Source organism: Triturus cristatus, chromosome 12, assembly GCF_964204655.1.
Source record: "Triturus cristatus chromosome 12, aTriCri1.1, whole genome shotgun sequence".
Taxonomy (NCBI): domain Eukaryota; kingdom Metazoa; phylum Chordata; class Amphibia; order Caudata; family Salamandridae; genus Triturus; species Triturus cristatus.
In genome coordinates this window covers 37,471,421-37,487,366 of record NC_140595.1, presented here as the reverse complement: position 1 = coordinate 37,487,366, position 15,946 = coordinate 37,471,421, and the positions used below count along the sequence as shown (strand labels likewise).

Here is a 15,946-nt window from a genome sequence, read left to right as displayed (position 1 = left end):
AGCTCAGTTTCCAACTTCTCAGTCTAGCACTGTTAATGCATATAATGTATCCTTGCTTTTACTTTTTAAAACCATGTTATATAACAATACAGTGATTGCTCAGAATGCTTCTTTATAATTACATCAATGCAGGGATGGCAAAACCTATTTTACTGAAACAATATCCTGTTTAACTTGGTAATGTGTGCAGTCTTTTTCTTCATTAATCAGGTTAGGGGAATTCATAGCTAGCAGTTGTAGTGTGTAACAAATTGTGATGTTATGGTTTCTAAGTCCAAGGACACCTCATTCATTCTGTCGAATATTTCTCTTTTCACAGCTTACCCTATGATACACTCTTCGGTGGGGTGGTAGCGTTCAGCAAAGACCAATTTCTCAAAATCAATGGATATTCCAACATGTTCTGGGGCTGGGGAGGAGAAGACGATGAATTGTACAACAGGTCTGTATCTCAGATAAAGTCTAAAATATTTTTGGTACAGGTTGTGTCTGCAGGCCAGGGGTTTATACACATCAACAAGAAACCGATATGTCTCCACATTATGTCCACAAATCACAACAATCTGGTAATATGTGTCAAACCAAGAGAGTCTTTTGTGAAATAAAGAATTCAAGAGGAAATCAGTAATTTCCATCCTCATTTTACTCCTGATATTTCACCTGGAATTTTCACCAGAGGAGTCCATTACCAATCCCACTGGAATTACATATGTACCAGTAATCAAAGTACATGTCTCTTAAACCCACCGGAGCAGATGGTTCAGCTTATGTTTTTTGAGCACCATGCTGCTCCCATGGAGAGGGCCGAGGAAGGGGCAGAAAGGACATTAGGGCAATGATTTCCAGGGCGCAGTAACTGATGAAAAGTACCCCACTTTGGGCTCAACACAAGTTACTCTGACATCTATGTGCCCTCTTGTGACTCCTGCACCTGCTTGACATGCACTTTCATGTTGAAAACTATTTCTGTCTCATGGGATCTCCATTGATAATCAACAACACTGAATAGTTCCGCTCACGTGCAAGGACCTTGAAGAAGATCTTTCGACGTCACATTTTCTTTGCTGTACTTCAGTAGGGCCAGGGAGCACGTGTGACACAAATGCGAAATGTTGCAGCCTTAAAACAGGCCGTATTGCCAATTATATTGAATTACTTTGAAATTTGGAAGCAAAAAGGCATAAGCTTTAAAAATTCACGAGAAATAATTATAAGGTGACCTTTTAAAAACGTCTTCCACAAACTTTGTATTTCTTTTTAATGTAAGAGATAGGGGAATATATGGCAATGTAGATGTATAGGGTATGCTGGAATATATGGCAATGTAGATGTATAGGGTATGCTGGAATATATGGCAATGTAGATGTATAGGGTATGCTGCAGCATTGAATATATTGAGAATGAAATACTGCACCTAGTGCTCCTTAACCTCCAGTGTCCCATCATGCCCTGTAGATGGCAGTTTGCTCAGTTCTTTTGGATATTCAAATTAGCAGGATAGAGTTATGCTTATTATATCTCTACCTTCGGGGTGGAGCTTATGATTTCAATGGAGATAATGTCAATGTTCAGATAATGCATGGTTATTGTATTCATCATCTGTACAAGGAGAGAATTCATCCTGGATGGCTGGAGGAAAGCTCTCAGGGCTAAATGTACTGCTCTCAGCTCCAATGGGTTGATGTGGTAAGACTGTTCCCTCAGAGATCCCATACCTTCTATTTGAAGTTGGTCCATATGAGCATGCCAACCTGTAAGGGAAGCATCAGTCATTATGGTTTCGATCGAAATGGCTTGATGGAAATTTACTCCTCTGAAAAGAGTCTATGCTCGGCGACCCAGCTGAGCGATTGTTTTACATAAATTGTTAACATCACTCTGTCCGCCCATCTTCCTGATAGCTGATCCCACTGATCGTCTAGGCACTGTTGTAGAGGCCTCATGTAGAGACGTGCATTTGGGACCAGACAAATGCATGATGCCATTGATCCTAGAAGAGAGGAGACTTCTCTTGCAGTTGGATGGCCTGTCGTCTTCATATTGCAACATTTCTGAAGGGTAGATAAGCCTTTCTCCTTAGAAGTAAACACTTTTGTGTGTGCCGTGTCTAGGACTGCACTCAGGTAGTGTAGGGGTTAAACTGCTGGTGAGATACATTTCTTGTGCTTTACCTACAGTCCCAGTTAACTGAGAGCTTGCTTGTTGATACGAAGATGCCTTGATGAGCCAGTCGTCTTCCTATGGATAGACAAAAATCTTCATTTTCCCGAGGTGAGCTGCCACAGCCATCATACATTTGGAGAAATGTTGTGGTGCAGACGAGATCGAAAGGAAGAACCTTGTATTGGAAAAGGTTTCCTCCTACAGTGTAACTCAGATATTTTCAATGTTTCTTAGCTCAGGATATGAAAATAGCCATTATGCAAACATAACCTGTCCCCATAATGGAGTTGGGGGTAGATTTGATGAAGAGCCTACATTTTGATGTCTTTATGTTGTCACCAAGACACAAAGCACTTCTGTACTGACACAAGTCGTCATAGATTCATAGCACTTCTGAGAGATCACGGATTGTTCCAACAGTTTGTTTAGATAGAATTAAATCCAATAAAATATAGTGCTCTGTTTGCGCTGCCCTAAAATCGTTCTGTCATTTTGTCGACACCTCTTCCTTTGCGTACATTAAATCTGTATTTTTAGCTCCTACCATTGCCAGCTTTTTTATATACACTTTAGAAATGGATCACAGTGTTGATTAAAGACGAACTACATTGATGTTAATGAAAGTTCCTTCGTATAATAAATATGAGCATTAACAGCATTATAGTAGAAAAATATTCCAACAAGATGTGCTTCCCTTTTCTACTCTTCTAATTAATGCAAGTCTCACAAATGTAGGTAGTATCAAATCATATTCCATAGGTATGTCATCTACATTTAAATTTAGAGGAAGTGCACTATGTTAAATTCTGATTGTTTTGCCTCCTGCAAAGTATATCGGTCTTGGGAGCGGATAAGTAAACCAACTCCGGGCGGTTTTAAACTAATAGAAAACGGATATGGAAATCTAAGTTTTGTGTGAAACATAGAACACCAAGCAATGATAAAACAATGAGGTAAGAGTGAGGAGATACTTCATTACCCGTACTACACAGAAGAATGAAGTGTGCAACATAAAGGATTGCATTAACTAAAATAATTGGGTTTATTCATTACAGATTAGTTAATCCCAAAAAGTGGAGACAATGTTCCTGGTAATCATACAGAGGAACTGATTGGCAGGAGCTGATCAATTGTTAAGGACAGCTTGCTCCCATCAGTATTGCATAAACAAACTCCCCTTTCTTTATAGATACTGTATATATAATTCACACATTATAAATAAAAATATCAAAATATGTGGAACCGCAACAAAGCATCCCTATACGTAAAAAGTCCTTTTGAATAAATAAATTCTGTTGATGCTGCGTTTAGTCTGTTCTTGAGATCAATCCCCCGCCTTCCTGATGACAAATCTATTTAGATTTATAAATTCACACAGTAAAACAATTGTTTCTGTAGGAGACAAGAGAGACCTAAAAACCCAATCAATCCATATTTAGCAATTATGTTTGAGCATCATTAAATATGTATCATACTTTAGTGCAAACTACTGGCTAAAAATCACCGACCCTTTACACACTCACTCAAGAGTGATCTTGTGGAGGTCTAAATAAAATTGCCTCTGGAAATGTATATGTCCTACAATATATACAAATTAATTAGCCGACATAATTTAAAGTATTAATGTTTTCATCTCTAATTGTTTGACCCGTTATTAAGTCCTCATTTACAAGACCACTCTTGAGCGATGGTGTAATGAATAACGATTAAGGTATATATTTGTTTATAATGTGTCTAACTCGAAAGATGGTTATCAACTTATCCCTATTAGTGAAGGGAAAGGAATGTATGTTGCTGTTTCAAATATTTTCATATTTTTATTTATAATGTGGGATAGATAAACAGTGTCTATGAAGGAAGGGGAGTTTGTTTATGCAATACTATAAATAAATATGATGATCTGATATATCCATGTTTTTAAACATGTATATTTTTTCACAGTAAGGACTGCGTGTCATATATGGTTTTATGCACTGACACTATATGATGTATTTTGTTTAGTGCATTCTGACTACGCTATTAATCTACACTAACAATTTACATAGATAAAGTGGAAGACGAAAGGAAGCCCTTCTTTGTTTATAATGTTGATTGTACACTAGGGAATTGTATATTATGTCATTAAATAAACAATGCACTTTAGTAATTTATGCTTCTGTCTCCTATAGTCCTTGATTTTAAAATATATGTTCCGATGAAGGTCGTGTGAACCATTCTGACTTCCACCGAAACACTATGCCGACAGATCTTTTTATTTAGAATAGTAACAAAAGTAAAATGACTTATTTATTTGAATATGGTATATTTTGATGTTATCATTTTTAATAAATGCCTGTGTGTTTTTAATGTAATGTATATATTTAAATAAATGATAATCATTGAAAGGAGAGTGAGACAGTTATTTTTTTGTTTTTAATAGTATTTGTGTTTTTAATATCGTTGTTGAATATTACCTTAGATGTTTACTCTATCAAATATGATGGTTGAGGTGTCTAATGAAGGGTGTATAGACACACACGAAGCAAGAAAGGGAGGATTATTTTTTGTTTAGTTGTAAACTACCCTGTCCCTTTTGGCCTGTTGGGTTGATTCTCCTTGTATTTGGAGCCTTCCAAGCACATCGGTCCACTAGCCACACCCCAAATGCATGTGACTCGTTTCGCTAACTCAACACCCAAACTTTCTCAAAGCAGTTGAGAAGCATATCTTTCAAATGTTGCTGGTGAATTGATGTGTTTCACTCGGACTGTCCTCCACATGCAACGGAAACTACCCAAAGTTCCACTTTCTGAATAGCATAATTTGTGTGTCGCCTTAGGACTTCCTTGGTTTGTATTTCGTACATAATGTAGTAACTATTTCACTAAATGCACTCTTGCTACTCCTAATATCCCAACATTTCATTGTGGTTTCTGAATATCTACTAAACATGTAAACAATCATGTAGCTCACAAGTGAAAGCTAAAGAAATGTAAAAGCTTTAGGCATTCTTGAAGGGTAGCCACGATTAACATTTAAGATTTTTCCTCTCTTTCACTCAGTGTGCCGATTGGGCCACCAATGCATGCAACGAGTGAGCAGAGAGACTGGTCTCCTATAAAGTAACATTTGTGCTTTCGTCCATGATAACTAGGGTTGTTTCATCAGGGATGAAGGTTGAGCGTCCCAACAGTGCCATCGCCAGGTCTAAAATGATCGTCCACAACAGGGATTCTGGGAATGAAAGCAACGGGAAAAGGTATGTTGTGTATAGGCACTGATTGAGCTGCAGCTTTCATAATCCCCACAACAAGTGTTGTCACTGTGTGCATCAACGTGCTTAGAGATTTTATTAGAAAGAATATTAGATGCATGTTTGGTAAGATATATATATCCCCTACATTATCAAAAAAATAGCAAAGGAGTATGACTTGTAAGGAGCAAAAATGAGCGCATATTAAAAATATTCCATATAGCAATTTGTAACTTTTATAATAAAAAATGCTTAAACTACTTATAAACAATGAACAACTGGAAGAAAGAGGCAGGAAGAAAACAGAAGAAAAGAAAGGGACAAACAAATACAGAGGGAGATGAGAAGGCTGAGGGATGTTATGCAGAATATTACTCAATGTAGGATGATCAAATTACTTCAAATATGTCGGTGACCCTTTTTTCTTCATATGTTTAAAACCCTATCTGGTGTACTCGCAATCTCATGTAGTGATGTGTAGAGCTCATCTGCCATGCCCAAATAGATGTTGATTTCTGATCTGACTAACACTATTAACTTGCTGTTGGACGGACTGCCAAGTTATTGCCATTGGATCTGTTTATAATTGGTTGAATTTCTTGAGGAGGCCTTTTGCTAGATTTGTTCAACTTTTTCACAGGTTTGCCTTCAATTGTTTTTCAAAGTTCTTCTGATCTTGTGTTGTAAGACATGCATTAGGTCTTGCTGACCGAAGTCTGATAGATGTGTAAACATTTGTGCAGTAAAAGTGCTCAAAACTCATCAAAGTAAGGGTTTGAGAAGTTACACAAGAACCTTGAAAAGTCAGCACATTCACAGTTACGCTTTGCTCTATTTTGTTATGGCTCTTAAAAATGGAAACTTGCTTAAAATGTGCAAGGCGATTGCAAGAGACAGGCAATGCCAACCATTTTATTTATATAATTATTGACCCATTTATTTTACGATACCCTCAGATTTTTTTTAGTATGATCATGTTTAATTATTTATATCAAATTCTGTGGCATGCTGGGTGAAAAGAGTACTATCAACAAAATTTCATGGGTGATGGTAGCAACTCACTAATGGCCGCGAGGTGTCTGACATCTCACTTTTGCCCAGTGAATTGAGCACTTTACTCCTTGCGTGTAAATAGCCAATGAGGCATAAGTAGAAAACGAATTCACAGCGCATGCCACTATCCCTATGTGACTGCATAATTTATTATGACGTAATATTTTTAACTTACTTATTGATCAAAGAATCTAGTCAAACTTTTTAATCACAATTACTTTATGTAGAACTGTTGGGATTTAACAATGACAAAAAAGTGATGTTACATATGAGATTAGCCACCTATCAAATCAGACAAACAAGTTGCTAACCCGCTGCCTTCTTAGAACTTTAGTTCTTAAACTAATATGCTTAGTAAACTGCTCTAAAAAGAGAAAGCAACTGTAAATTTGTGGCTGTAAAAGCACCAATTTTCTCTGATATCACAATTTTCTCTGGCATCTAAAGGCACAAACAAGGCAGATATACCGAGCCCCACAACAAAGGCTTGTCCATGATAAAATATTGGCATACTAAGGAACAGCGCTTCAGAAAATAATCCTCTCAAAATGTAACTTACGTTGTCCTCATTCTTGCAGGAACACCTGCCCAGAGCTCCCCCGTACTCCCCCTCTTTTCAGGGTAGCACTTAGCCATACAATGGCACCCACTTTTCCACTTAGGACCACCATGAAAAGGGCATTCTTATTTCCAAAACTCCCCCAGAGGTACTTATTTCCGTCCACCAGTTCCCAAACTCAGATTGAGGACACTCTGTCTTCTCTGGACCTATCATACCTCAGAGTGCTTGGTAGACCAGTCATATCTCACTTAGACAGTAAGGGGCATCCAGTAAAGCAGGACAAAAGATGATCTGTCCTAGAGAGTGGTTTGTAGGACAAGTAAAGAGGATTCATCAAAAATCGACCAATTCTCTGTATAATTCCACCACTGCTGGGCATAAGACCTCATTTAGAGGTTAGTGCATGTGGGGCATACTCCAATAAAACAGATGATGTCTTGTCCGCCAACCTCACAGTTCCCTTGCCCTATTTAGAAGTTGGGTACTGAATGGTTTCCACTGGCAGAGCCTAAGTGGCTTTACATCAAAAACTCTTGGTCTTTGGACCAAGAATCAAAGTCCATATTTATGCCTGAGATATCTTGCGCATGGTCCATAACTTATGAATTAGTGTGCTACGTTTCCTCCAAACAGTATAAGTAACAAGGGAACCCGGTAAAGGTAGCTAAGGATCACGGGTGAATTCGTATTTTTGTTAACAATAGTCCCTAGCGTAATCTTGGTTAGGAAAACTAATTCTACATAGACTTCAATGAGACCTATGTGAGTTCCTCCTGTGTCCAGCTGGACAGAGGAGCATTTAATCATGAATTTCACAAAATTATAAGTTAGAATAGTGAAGACTGATGAAACAAGGGCACAATCCTGTACCGAGTTTTCAACAGAGAGGGAAAAAGAAGATCAAGAAGTGAGAAGAATATACAAAGTAATAACAGGCAAAAAGGCTTTGGAGCGATCATGGGGGCTTACAATACATTAATCAACTTTAAGTAAGCTCTAGCCAACAGTATCCACAATACATTTACACACTCGATACAATGTGGAACTGTTATAGCAAGTCGACGTGACGTTTCGATCCCTAGCTCCTAGTATAAAGGGATCATCATCAGGACTATAGGGTTTTTCAAAAGATTGCCTGGTTTGATTGTAAAGCCTGTGGACGTTAAATGAAGGAAGGAAGGGGAGAATAAAATACAGCATTACGTATGATAGTACTCAAAAAGACAACAGTCAAACGGCAAATGTGTGCTCAGGAGTAGTGCCGCATGCGACAGATGGTGATGGAAGGAACAAGTGACGATGCGACAATTTAGTGGTGTATGTGGCAGTGATGGAGTATCCGCACGAAGGTTTTGTGATGGGTGGTCTTATACTGGAGGTTGTTCCGCAATTATCAGTTGCTTGAAGAAGTGCCTGGTGTTGGACGAGACATGTGAGTGATTCTTCAATAAAACCCTCAAAAGCCTTTGAAACGATGAAGGAAGGTTCATGCGACGATGCGACAATTGGTGTGCGAGCTGCGGTCGTGCTGTGATGGAGTGCGCGGCAAGGAAGACTGGTAGTGGTGATTTGATAGAGACGTGCAAGTTACATAGCCTGGAGGTTGGCAATGAATGAAGGTGATAATTACCTAAATGGGGTAAAGGAGTATGAATTGTGTCAAGGTAGGACAACAATTGGCGGTTGGAAGTTCTTGCGACTTCGTGGGGGTGAGTTCCGCTCTGGGTGAGAACGGGGACGTCCACCGAGGCAGCGGGATAGGCCAGCCACGGTGTTGGATCTGAAAATATAACTCGTATTAGGAGGTGCCTGGGTTGGTGGCCGGTCAGGGGACAGTTAAGTAAGGAGGACATGCTTACCAAATCGGTAGTTAAAGGGGACACGCTTTTGGAACAGTGGATAAAGGAGCGCGTCTGGTACGGTGTCTGGGCGGCAGCTAAAAAGGCTGTCCGTGGTTCGTCATAAGGCTAAATGGGGGGGAAAAATTAAATTAAAAGGCAGAATACGTGGATGGCCAGCGGCGATTGATGCACTAACCGCGAAGCTCGTATCAGGAAGTGCTTTCGTGGAGGGCCGGCCCAGGGACAGTCAAATGGAGAGATGGAAATGCTTACCGGATTAGTTGGTTATGGGGACGCGCGTACTTCGAGAATTGGATGAAGGAGCGCGTCTGGTGTAGTATTCAGGCGGCAGCTGCAATGGCTGTCCGCGTTCCTTGTTAGAGCTAAATGGAGGGGAAGGCTCATTAGTTGAATGAAAGTGGGGCGGAAGGTCACAGGAGTTGTGCGGGGTTGGCGCTTACCTCATCAGAGTCTCACAGCCACAATGGGAAGTCGGAGTCGACCGGCGATGGGGACTGGACTGGAGGATGCAGTGTTTGGTATAAGATGAAAGAATGGTGAAAATAAAAGTAGGACTGTGTCGGTGCGGTGCCGGAACCGGCGTGAGTGCGGGGGCCATTTTGGAGTGGGGAAAGAAGTGGTCATGTGACTAATAAAGTTTTGAGAGATAAGCATTGACGGTGATTATAAGTCAAACAGGTTATGAAAACATGGTAAAATGCAATACAAGTCAAAATAGCGAACAAATTGCATGTAAGTTGTATGTTTTTTTGTAGAACAATTCAGTTTTAGCCATTCAAGGATGTTCACAAAAGGGAAAAGTCTCTTTTTGAATAAAGTTTTAAAGGAGCGTTGTCCAATCCTCCGACCTGTTCAGGCCTTTTCGAATTGAATCATAGGTGATGATTGCTTTTAGTTCCTCTTTGTTTAGGATCTGGGCCATGTTGCCCCCACGTTGTGGTAGTTTCAGCACTTTCAACACTGTGCAGCGGATATCATCCTCATTGTGATTGGCCTCTCCGAAGTGATCGACGAGTGGCGCATTTGGAGTCTTGCACCGGATTCGGCTTCTGTGTTGGCAAATTCTCGTTTTTACTCTTTGTGTTGTTTGGCCAATATAGATCTTTTGGCATGGACACATGATGAGGTAAATTACATTCGCAGTGTTACAGTTGGAAAAGGAATTGCTGAGTGCAGTGATGTTATTAAACGTGAAACTTTTACCTTCCATTGAAAAAACGCAAACATTACAACTTCTGCATTTGAAATGCCCTAGAATGGGTGGAAGGCCCCAAGTACCCTCAAGAGTGGAAGTATTGACAGTAGAGGGTAGAGCAGCACGGATCAGGTGATCCTTTAGATTTTTGTTCTTTTTAAAGGCAAAAAGTGGTTTGTCTAATGTAAGGGTTCCTACGTTCAAAATTGGCCAGTGGTGGAGTATCATTTTTCTCAGTTTATTTGAAACTGGCGAAAAAGTAGTGACACAGGCTATTCTTTGTGTTTCTTTTTTAGCACTTTAGCACCTCTTCAGTGGTATGAAGCAATATATAAATGCAATTGCACTAAAAACACTGGCCCTTTCCCACATCATATGAACTTATAAGTTTCCAGTGTTCAGGCTTAGAACCTGATTTTGAGTTCAGCTGACAAAATAATGCACATTAGGGTGAAGAAGTACTTTATCTCATCACCCAGGTGCACATCACATCCACCAAACTTAGAGATGTAAAGGGTGGGTAGAGAACCATATACGAGTGGCATAACAGCGGAGAAATGCTGCCAGTGGGTATTGTAAGGCAATGTATGGAGTAATGTTGAAAATACCAATAAAAAAGTTATTTTTTTAAATTGGAGAGGTCTGTGGGCACGATGGATCAATATACATTCCCATGAACAGTTGTCACAGTGGCCACTGCCGTTGAAGGAAAGGTTTATGGGTGGTACTGTCGACCATGATGGTGAGCCATCAAACTTGTCAAAAACGGTTTGTTTTTCAAATAAAGGTTGTTTGTAAAAAACAAAAAAATAATGACACCCCATGCCCTGGAAGTGTTCCACCATGGTGTGGAGATCGTTATTCTATGTTTCCTGTCTCTCTGTGCCATGTTTTACTTTACTGGTGGTGATGGAGAGGAAAAAGTCATTACACCGTCCACCCTAAATAGAGTTGGAAGTGTAATGTCATTCCTCTGATGGCTCCTACTTTCTCAGGCCGTCTGAAGAAGCATTCAGTTGATGGATCCAACAGGGGCTCCCACAAGGGAATACTTATGGTCCATTCATCTCTAAGTGAGGCAGGCGGAACAAGGGTTTGGCGATCAGGAACTGGTGTACACTGCCAATCTCTAAATCAATTGAGAAGATAGCAGCGGTGATGCACTCTGTTTCTAAGTATAAACCAAAATGAATTATTCAATATTCCCAATCATCAATCTCGGTGTGCGCCTGTTGTGGTGGTTCCACCATGCCACCAATGAACAATATGCGAGACAAATAAGACAAGGGTCTTAGACAAGAGGCGCACTACACAAAATAACTCAAACTAAGTGTACTAATTTCAAATAAAGAACAATATACGAACATAAAGCATAAAGTTCTTATGCATTGTTAAACATCGGATGTAGTGTATTTAAAAACTTTATCCAAAATGTTTCCCGGCAAGTGATCAATTTAGTCATGTCCCTATCATTACGATGCTTGACGACCTCTAGTACAGTAAATCTTAATTGAGCTATGGTGTGTTTAGATTCATTCCAGTGGCTTGCTAGATGGGACGTTGTGACTCTAGTTATAATGCGGCTTTTATGTTCAGTAATGCGAATTCGTAAAGACCTTTCTGTCTTCCCAACATAAAGAAGGCCACAAGGGCACCGAATCGCATAAATTACGTTTTGTGTATTACAATTGGCCGTGAATGATAGTTTAATGGAGGCACCCGACCATGGACGTGCATTACTATTTGGAAGGTTGTCCTTTTTTAGTTTTTATACCAGACATTGGAGGTAATTCATTTTGATCTTGTCACGTTTGACTCCCCTACACTTACAATTGACACGGGTGTTTCACGTCAATACTACCATATGGACTTGCAGGCTATTGTCACCAGATGGTGGTTGGATCTGTCATGTTACTTTGTATTTTCTCTTTTTATTTTCTCTTTCTTTAAGCCGAGAGCAATGAAGGCCATAGTTTACAGGATTATTTTCACACGCATATTAATTGCTGATTTCCAAATGAGACAGTGACAATCCTGGATGGTTCAGCCATATGTTCAGGATGACTTCATGTTCATTAATACAGCGATATTGTTTACTTTATACCTACATATTTGTTTGTAGATTTCCCCTGACGAAGGGTGTGCGATCACCCGAAATGCATTGGGAGTGAAGAATCTCCTTGTACGTGAACTGTTTATATTTCAAGATTTGTTTTTGCTACACTGAAGCTGCTGAGTAAAGAATCATGAAGATGGATTCGAAGACAATTTGCACGGTCCATGATTTTGAGTAATATATTAATGGACTCACTGATTACCTATGTTTAACAATGCATAAGAATGTTATGCTTCATGTTCGTATATTGTTCTTTATTTGAAATGAATACACTCAGCTAGAGTTATTTTGTGTAGTGCGCCTCTTGTCTAAGACCCTTGTCTTATTTGTCTCGCATAATCTCTAAATCAAGCCATTTGTTTATATGGCAGTTCACAACAGCAAATAAATGCCTGGCTGTCGTCGGAAAAAAGTGTCCCTTATAAAAGTTGCCCCTCCAATGCCACTGGTGCTTGCAAACCAGGGATCGGATCTGGTTATGTCCCCACCAGAAAAAACACAACAGTTGCTGCACCTGTGAATAAGGTTGGGGTGGGATGGACAAAGGCCACTTTTTTACCCTAAGTCATGAAGCCACAATTTGTGTCATAGTATTGTATTGTGTAAGAAACCACACAAGCATACCAATGTTAATGAAGAAAATCAACATCTGTAGTTTAGAGCAGTGGTAAAACACATTCATTTTAAAAGATTTAGTGAATGGCATTCACAGATTCAGATTCTGGAAACCACCATATTGATGCCTGGGTTACGCTGTCCCGCTTGCACTTGTATTAAGCTTTCCTTATCCATGAGTTGGAATTGTACTAGTGAACGTCAAACTGGATCATTCTTCCAAATATGAAATAACATATTATAAAACTTCATTTATTCATGACATGCCAATCATGTTTGAAAAAATATTTCTAATCCGCGTATGACATTTTCAAAATATATTTATCTCTTACTCATTTCATACTAAACCACAATTAAGACAAAATATCTGGGCACTGTAAAAATTCCAAATGTTACCATATTAGGCTGCTCAATTTGTAACTTTTCTGCATTTTATGTTTTATCAGCTTTCCACTGATTAACCAGGCTCACAGGAGGATGCATAGTGATGGAGTGAGAACTATACAATACAAGATTGTGCATACAACCAGGCACAAGCTGTACACAAAAATCACAGTGGACCTCGGACAACCTGGGACATAGTACAATTCAGAGGCCTTGGGTAGCCAACTAGGAACAAAAGTCCTCCATCTAGATCATGATCGAAAAAAGCTGTGAGGCCCGCGGACCTATGAATTTATCAAGGAATTGTTTCCGAAAACCTGCTTTTGATTCAGAAGTAAAGTGCTGATGGTCATCTTGATGGAGAAGTGTGTCACTCGTTTTGAGGATTTGGACCCAAATCTAACTCTGAAGGACTTTGTTTCTAGCCACAAGATACTGTGGATGTGCAGAGAACTGTTCAGCTAGCTGAAATTTGCCAGGAACCAAATGGATATTGGAGAGGAGCATACAGAATTAAACCAAAGTAACACTAAAAGACAGAGGTTATTGCAATGATACCTCCAGAATTTTATTTTTTTATCTGTATTGTGTGTAAAGCCCAAGATGATTGAAAACTCAATCCTTCCAGTTTTATGGTTGATTAGGGGGTTTGGTTTTTTTGTATGGCCAGGTGAGCAAGTGTTCGTTTAGAGGGTATGGCTTGTTGTTCATGTAAGAAAGTGTTTTATTCCTTTGAGGGACTGGTGAAGGATCTGTTCTGTGGATGAAGAATGAGAATGTTCTAGATTGTGAGTTGTTGCCCTCCCATAAACTGGAGATATTTATATATACATATATTTATGCCATCGCAGTTCAAATGAATGTGGCCCAACAACGTGGTATTTGGAGCAACTGTACTAATAAACGCACATTCACAGGTTTATTACTACAATGCAGAGGTCAAAGTCCAGTTTATTACCTCAGGAAGGTAAAATGCAATAGAAACTGGGTTTATTGCCTGACAGACTGCATGTTGGAATACCTTTACTCCAGAAAACAACTCTTCAATGTGATTTTTACCTTAATGCTGAAATATAACCCCTTGCCTCCTGGTTAGGTTAAATATGTTTTTTAAACAAATACACAAAGGTCCCACAGCATAAGCCATGCATGCAGTTGTGTGGAATGTAACATACCGTATATTGCCATTGTTGAGGGAGGATGAGGGGCACCATGACCCACTCAAGGCTTTGCATCCCTCCCAAACCCCCACTCAACAATGGTTATAAAAAGCAAATTACACTGCACATCGTGTGCATGTGTGCGCGCGCGTGTGTGTGTGTGAATTTATGTTGCTACTAACTAGTTAAGAAATATTAAGAATACTATAGGCAAAATCGGGATGATCGAAGATGAGAAGGTCAGCCAGACAACAAAAATTTGGGATAAACGGTCAGGGACCAGGTAGAGTGATTCTCCTTGTATCATATGTTTGTTGATGTGGAATGGCAAAAAACTTAAACGGTGAAAGGAGATATACAGTAATGATTCCTGTACCAATCTCTCTATTCCTGTGTATCACAGTTGATGTACTGTAAGGTAAGATAATACTATTGGAACCAAGCATGCAGATCTATACTAGAGGGGATAGCCAAAGAATGAGTAACTAGAAGGGGAGCTTAAGTATACTTTCACAGACTTCGAAGTGAAATGGAAAATCTAGGTCAGATCTGCCCAGAGTGCAATTTAAGGCTTGGCTGTGTATTTTGTAAATAAATCAAGTCCAAGGGTGTGTATTTTGTAAATAAATCAAGTCCAAGACCAAAATCAAGACTTTTGTATCCATTCGTATTTATTTGGATGCTCAACCATCTGGACAGGATGGCAGCACACGGATCCAAGAAGAGATGCTTGAGATATGACACCTATCGATAAAATAACACGGCGATGCAAAGGGGAAATGAAAAATGTGAGTGCGATGCGACTTCCTAGAATGCAGTAAAAGAAAGGTAAAATATTTCGAAATTTGCAAATGTTCACTGTATCGGAGTAGAATGTTAAATGTTAATCAGGTTTACAGATCGAACTATTACCCAAATGGGTCCTTGCGCTAACTCCCATGAGAAAAATCTGAATACGGAACAGACCGGGGACTAGGTATTAAATAGCGATGTTTTAAGTTCTTTCCTGAAAGTGAGCAAATTGTGGATAGAATGAATAAAGAGGTAGCTCTTTCCAGACCTTGGCCATAGCAACGATGAAGCTTCTTCCTCACCAGGTAAACTTCCTAAATCTGGGAACTACCAATGTTCTAGAATCTGAAGGACGAAGATTTCTATTGGGTAAGTACCACAAGAACTTTTGTTTGAATTATGCAGGACCAGTATTGTGTAAAGCCTTAAAGGCTATACACAAGGCTTTGAACTTGATCTTGTTCCCAACAGGTAGCCAGTGAAGCTTCTGAATTACTGATTTTACACAGCAAAATTTACAAGTGCCCACAAGGAGTCTGGCAGTGGCATTTTGGAGCACCTGCACCTTATGAAGATGTTGCTGCTGCATGTTGAGATACAAACTATTACAACAAATCTACCCAGGATAAGGGAGGTCCCCACAGTTTTTGAGACTCTGATGGAATAAATTGTAAGATCTTTTTGATCATTCTGAGCATTAAAAATATGGTGTAAGTCAAGGTATTAACCTGGTCTCCAAAGGAACGTTTATTGTCCATAATGACTCCCAAATCTTTGGCCTCCCTGACAAGAGTGAATAATGTACCCAATTC

The 15,946-nt window shown here is 39.5% G+C and overlaps 1 protein-coding gene across 5 annotated transcripts in view; it reads left to right on the top strand.

The window, feature by feature from the left end:
* The window catches only part of LOC146772341 (beta-1,4-galactosyltransferase 1-like), a 298,282-nt gene that overhangs the window by 256,409 nt on the left and 25,927 nt on the right, over positions 1-15,946 (top strand). For 3 of the 5 annotated variants that reach the window (XM_085637908.1, XM_085637909.1, XM_085637910.1), the window contains 3 exons: positions 320-442; positions 5,297-5,401; positions 13,245-14,992. In XM_085637908.1, the coding sequence (XP_085494034.1) occupies positions 320-442; positions 5,297-5,401; positions 13,245-13,380 (364 nt within the window). In that variant the 3' untranslated portion in view covers positions 13,381-14,992. Of the gene's footprint in view, positions 1-319; positions 443-5,296; positions 5,402-13,244; positions 14,993-15,946 lie in introns of those variants that run through there. The other 2 variants (XM_085637912.1, XM_085637911.1) reach the window with 1 other exon arrangement.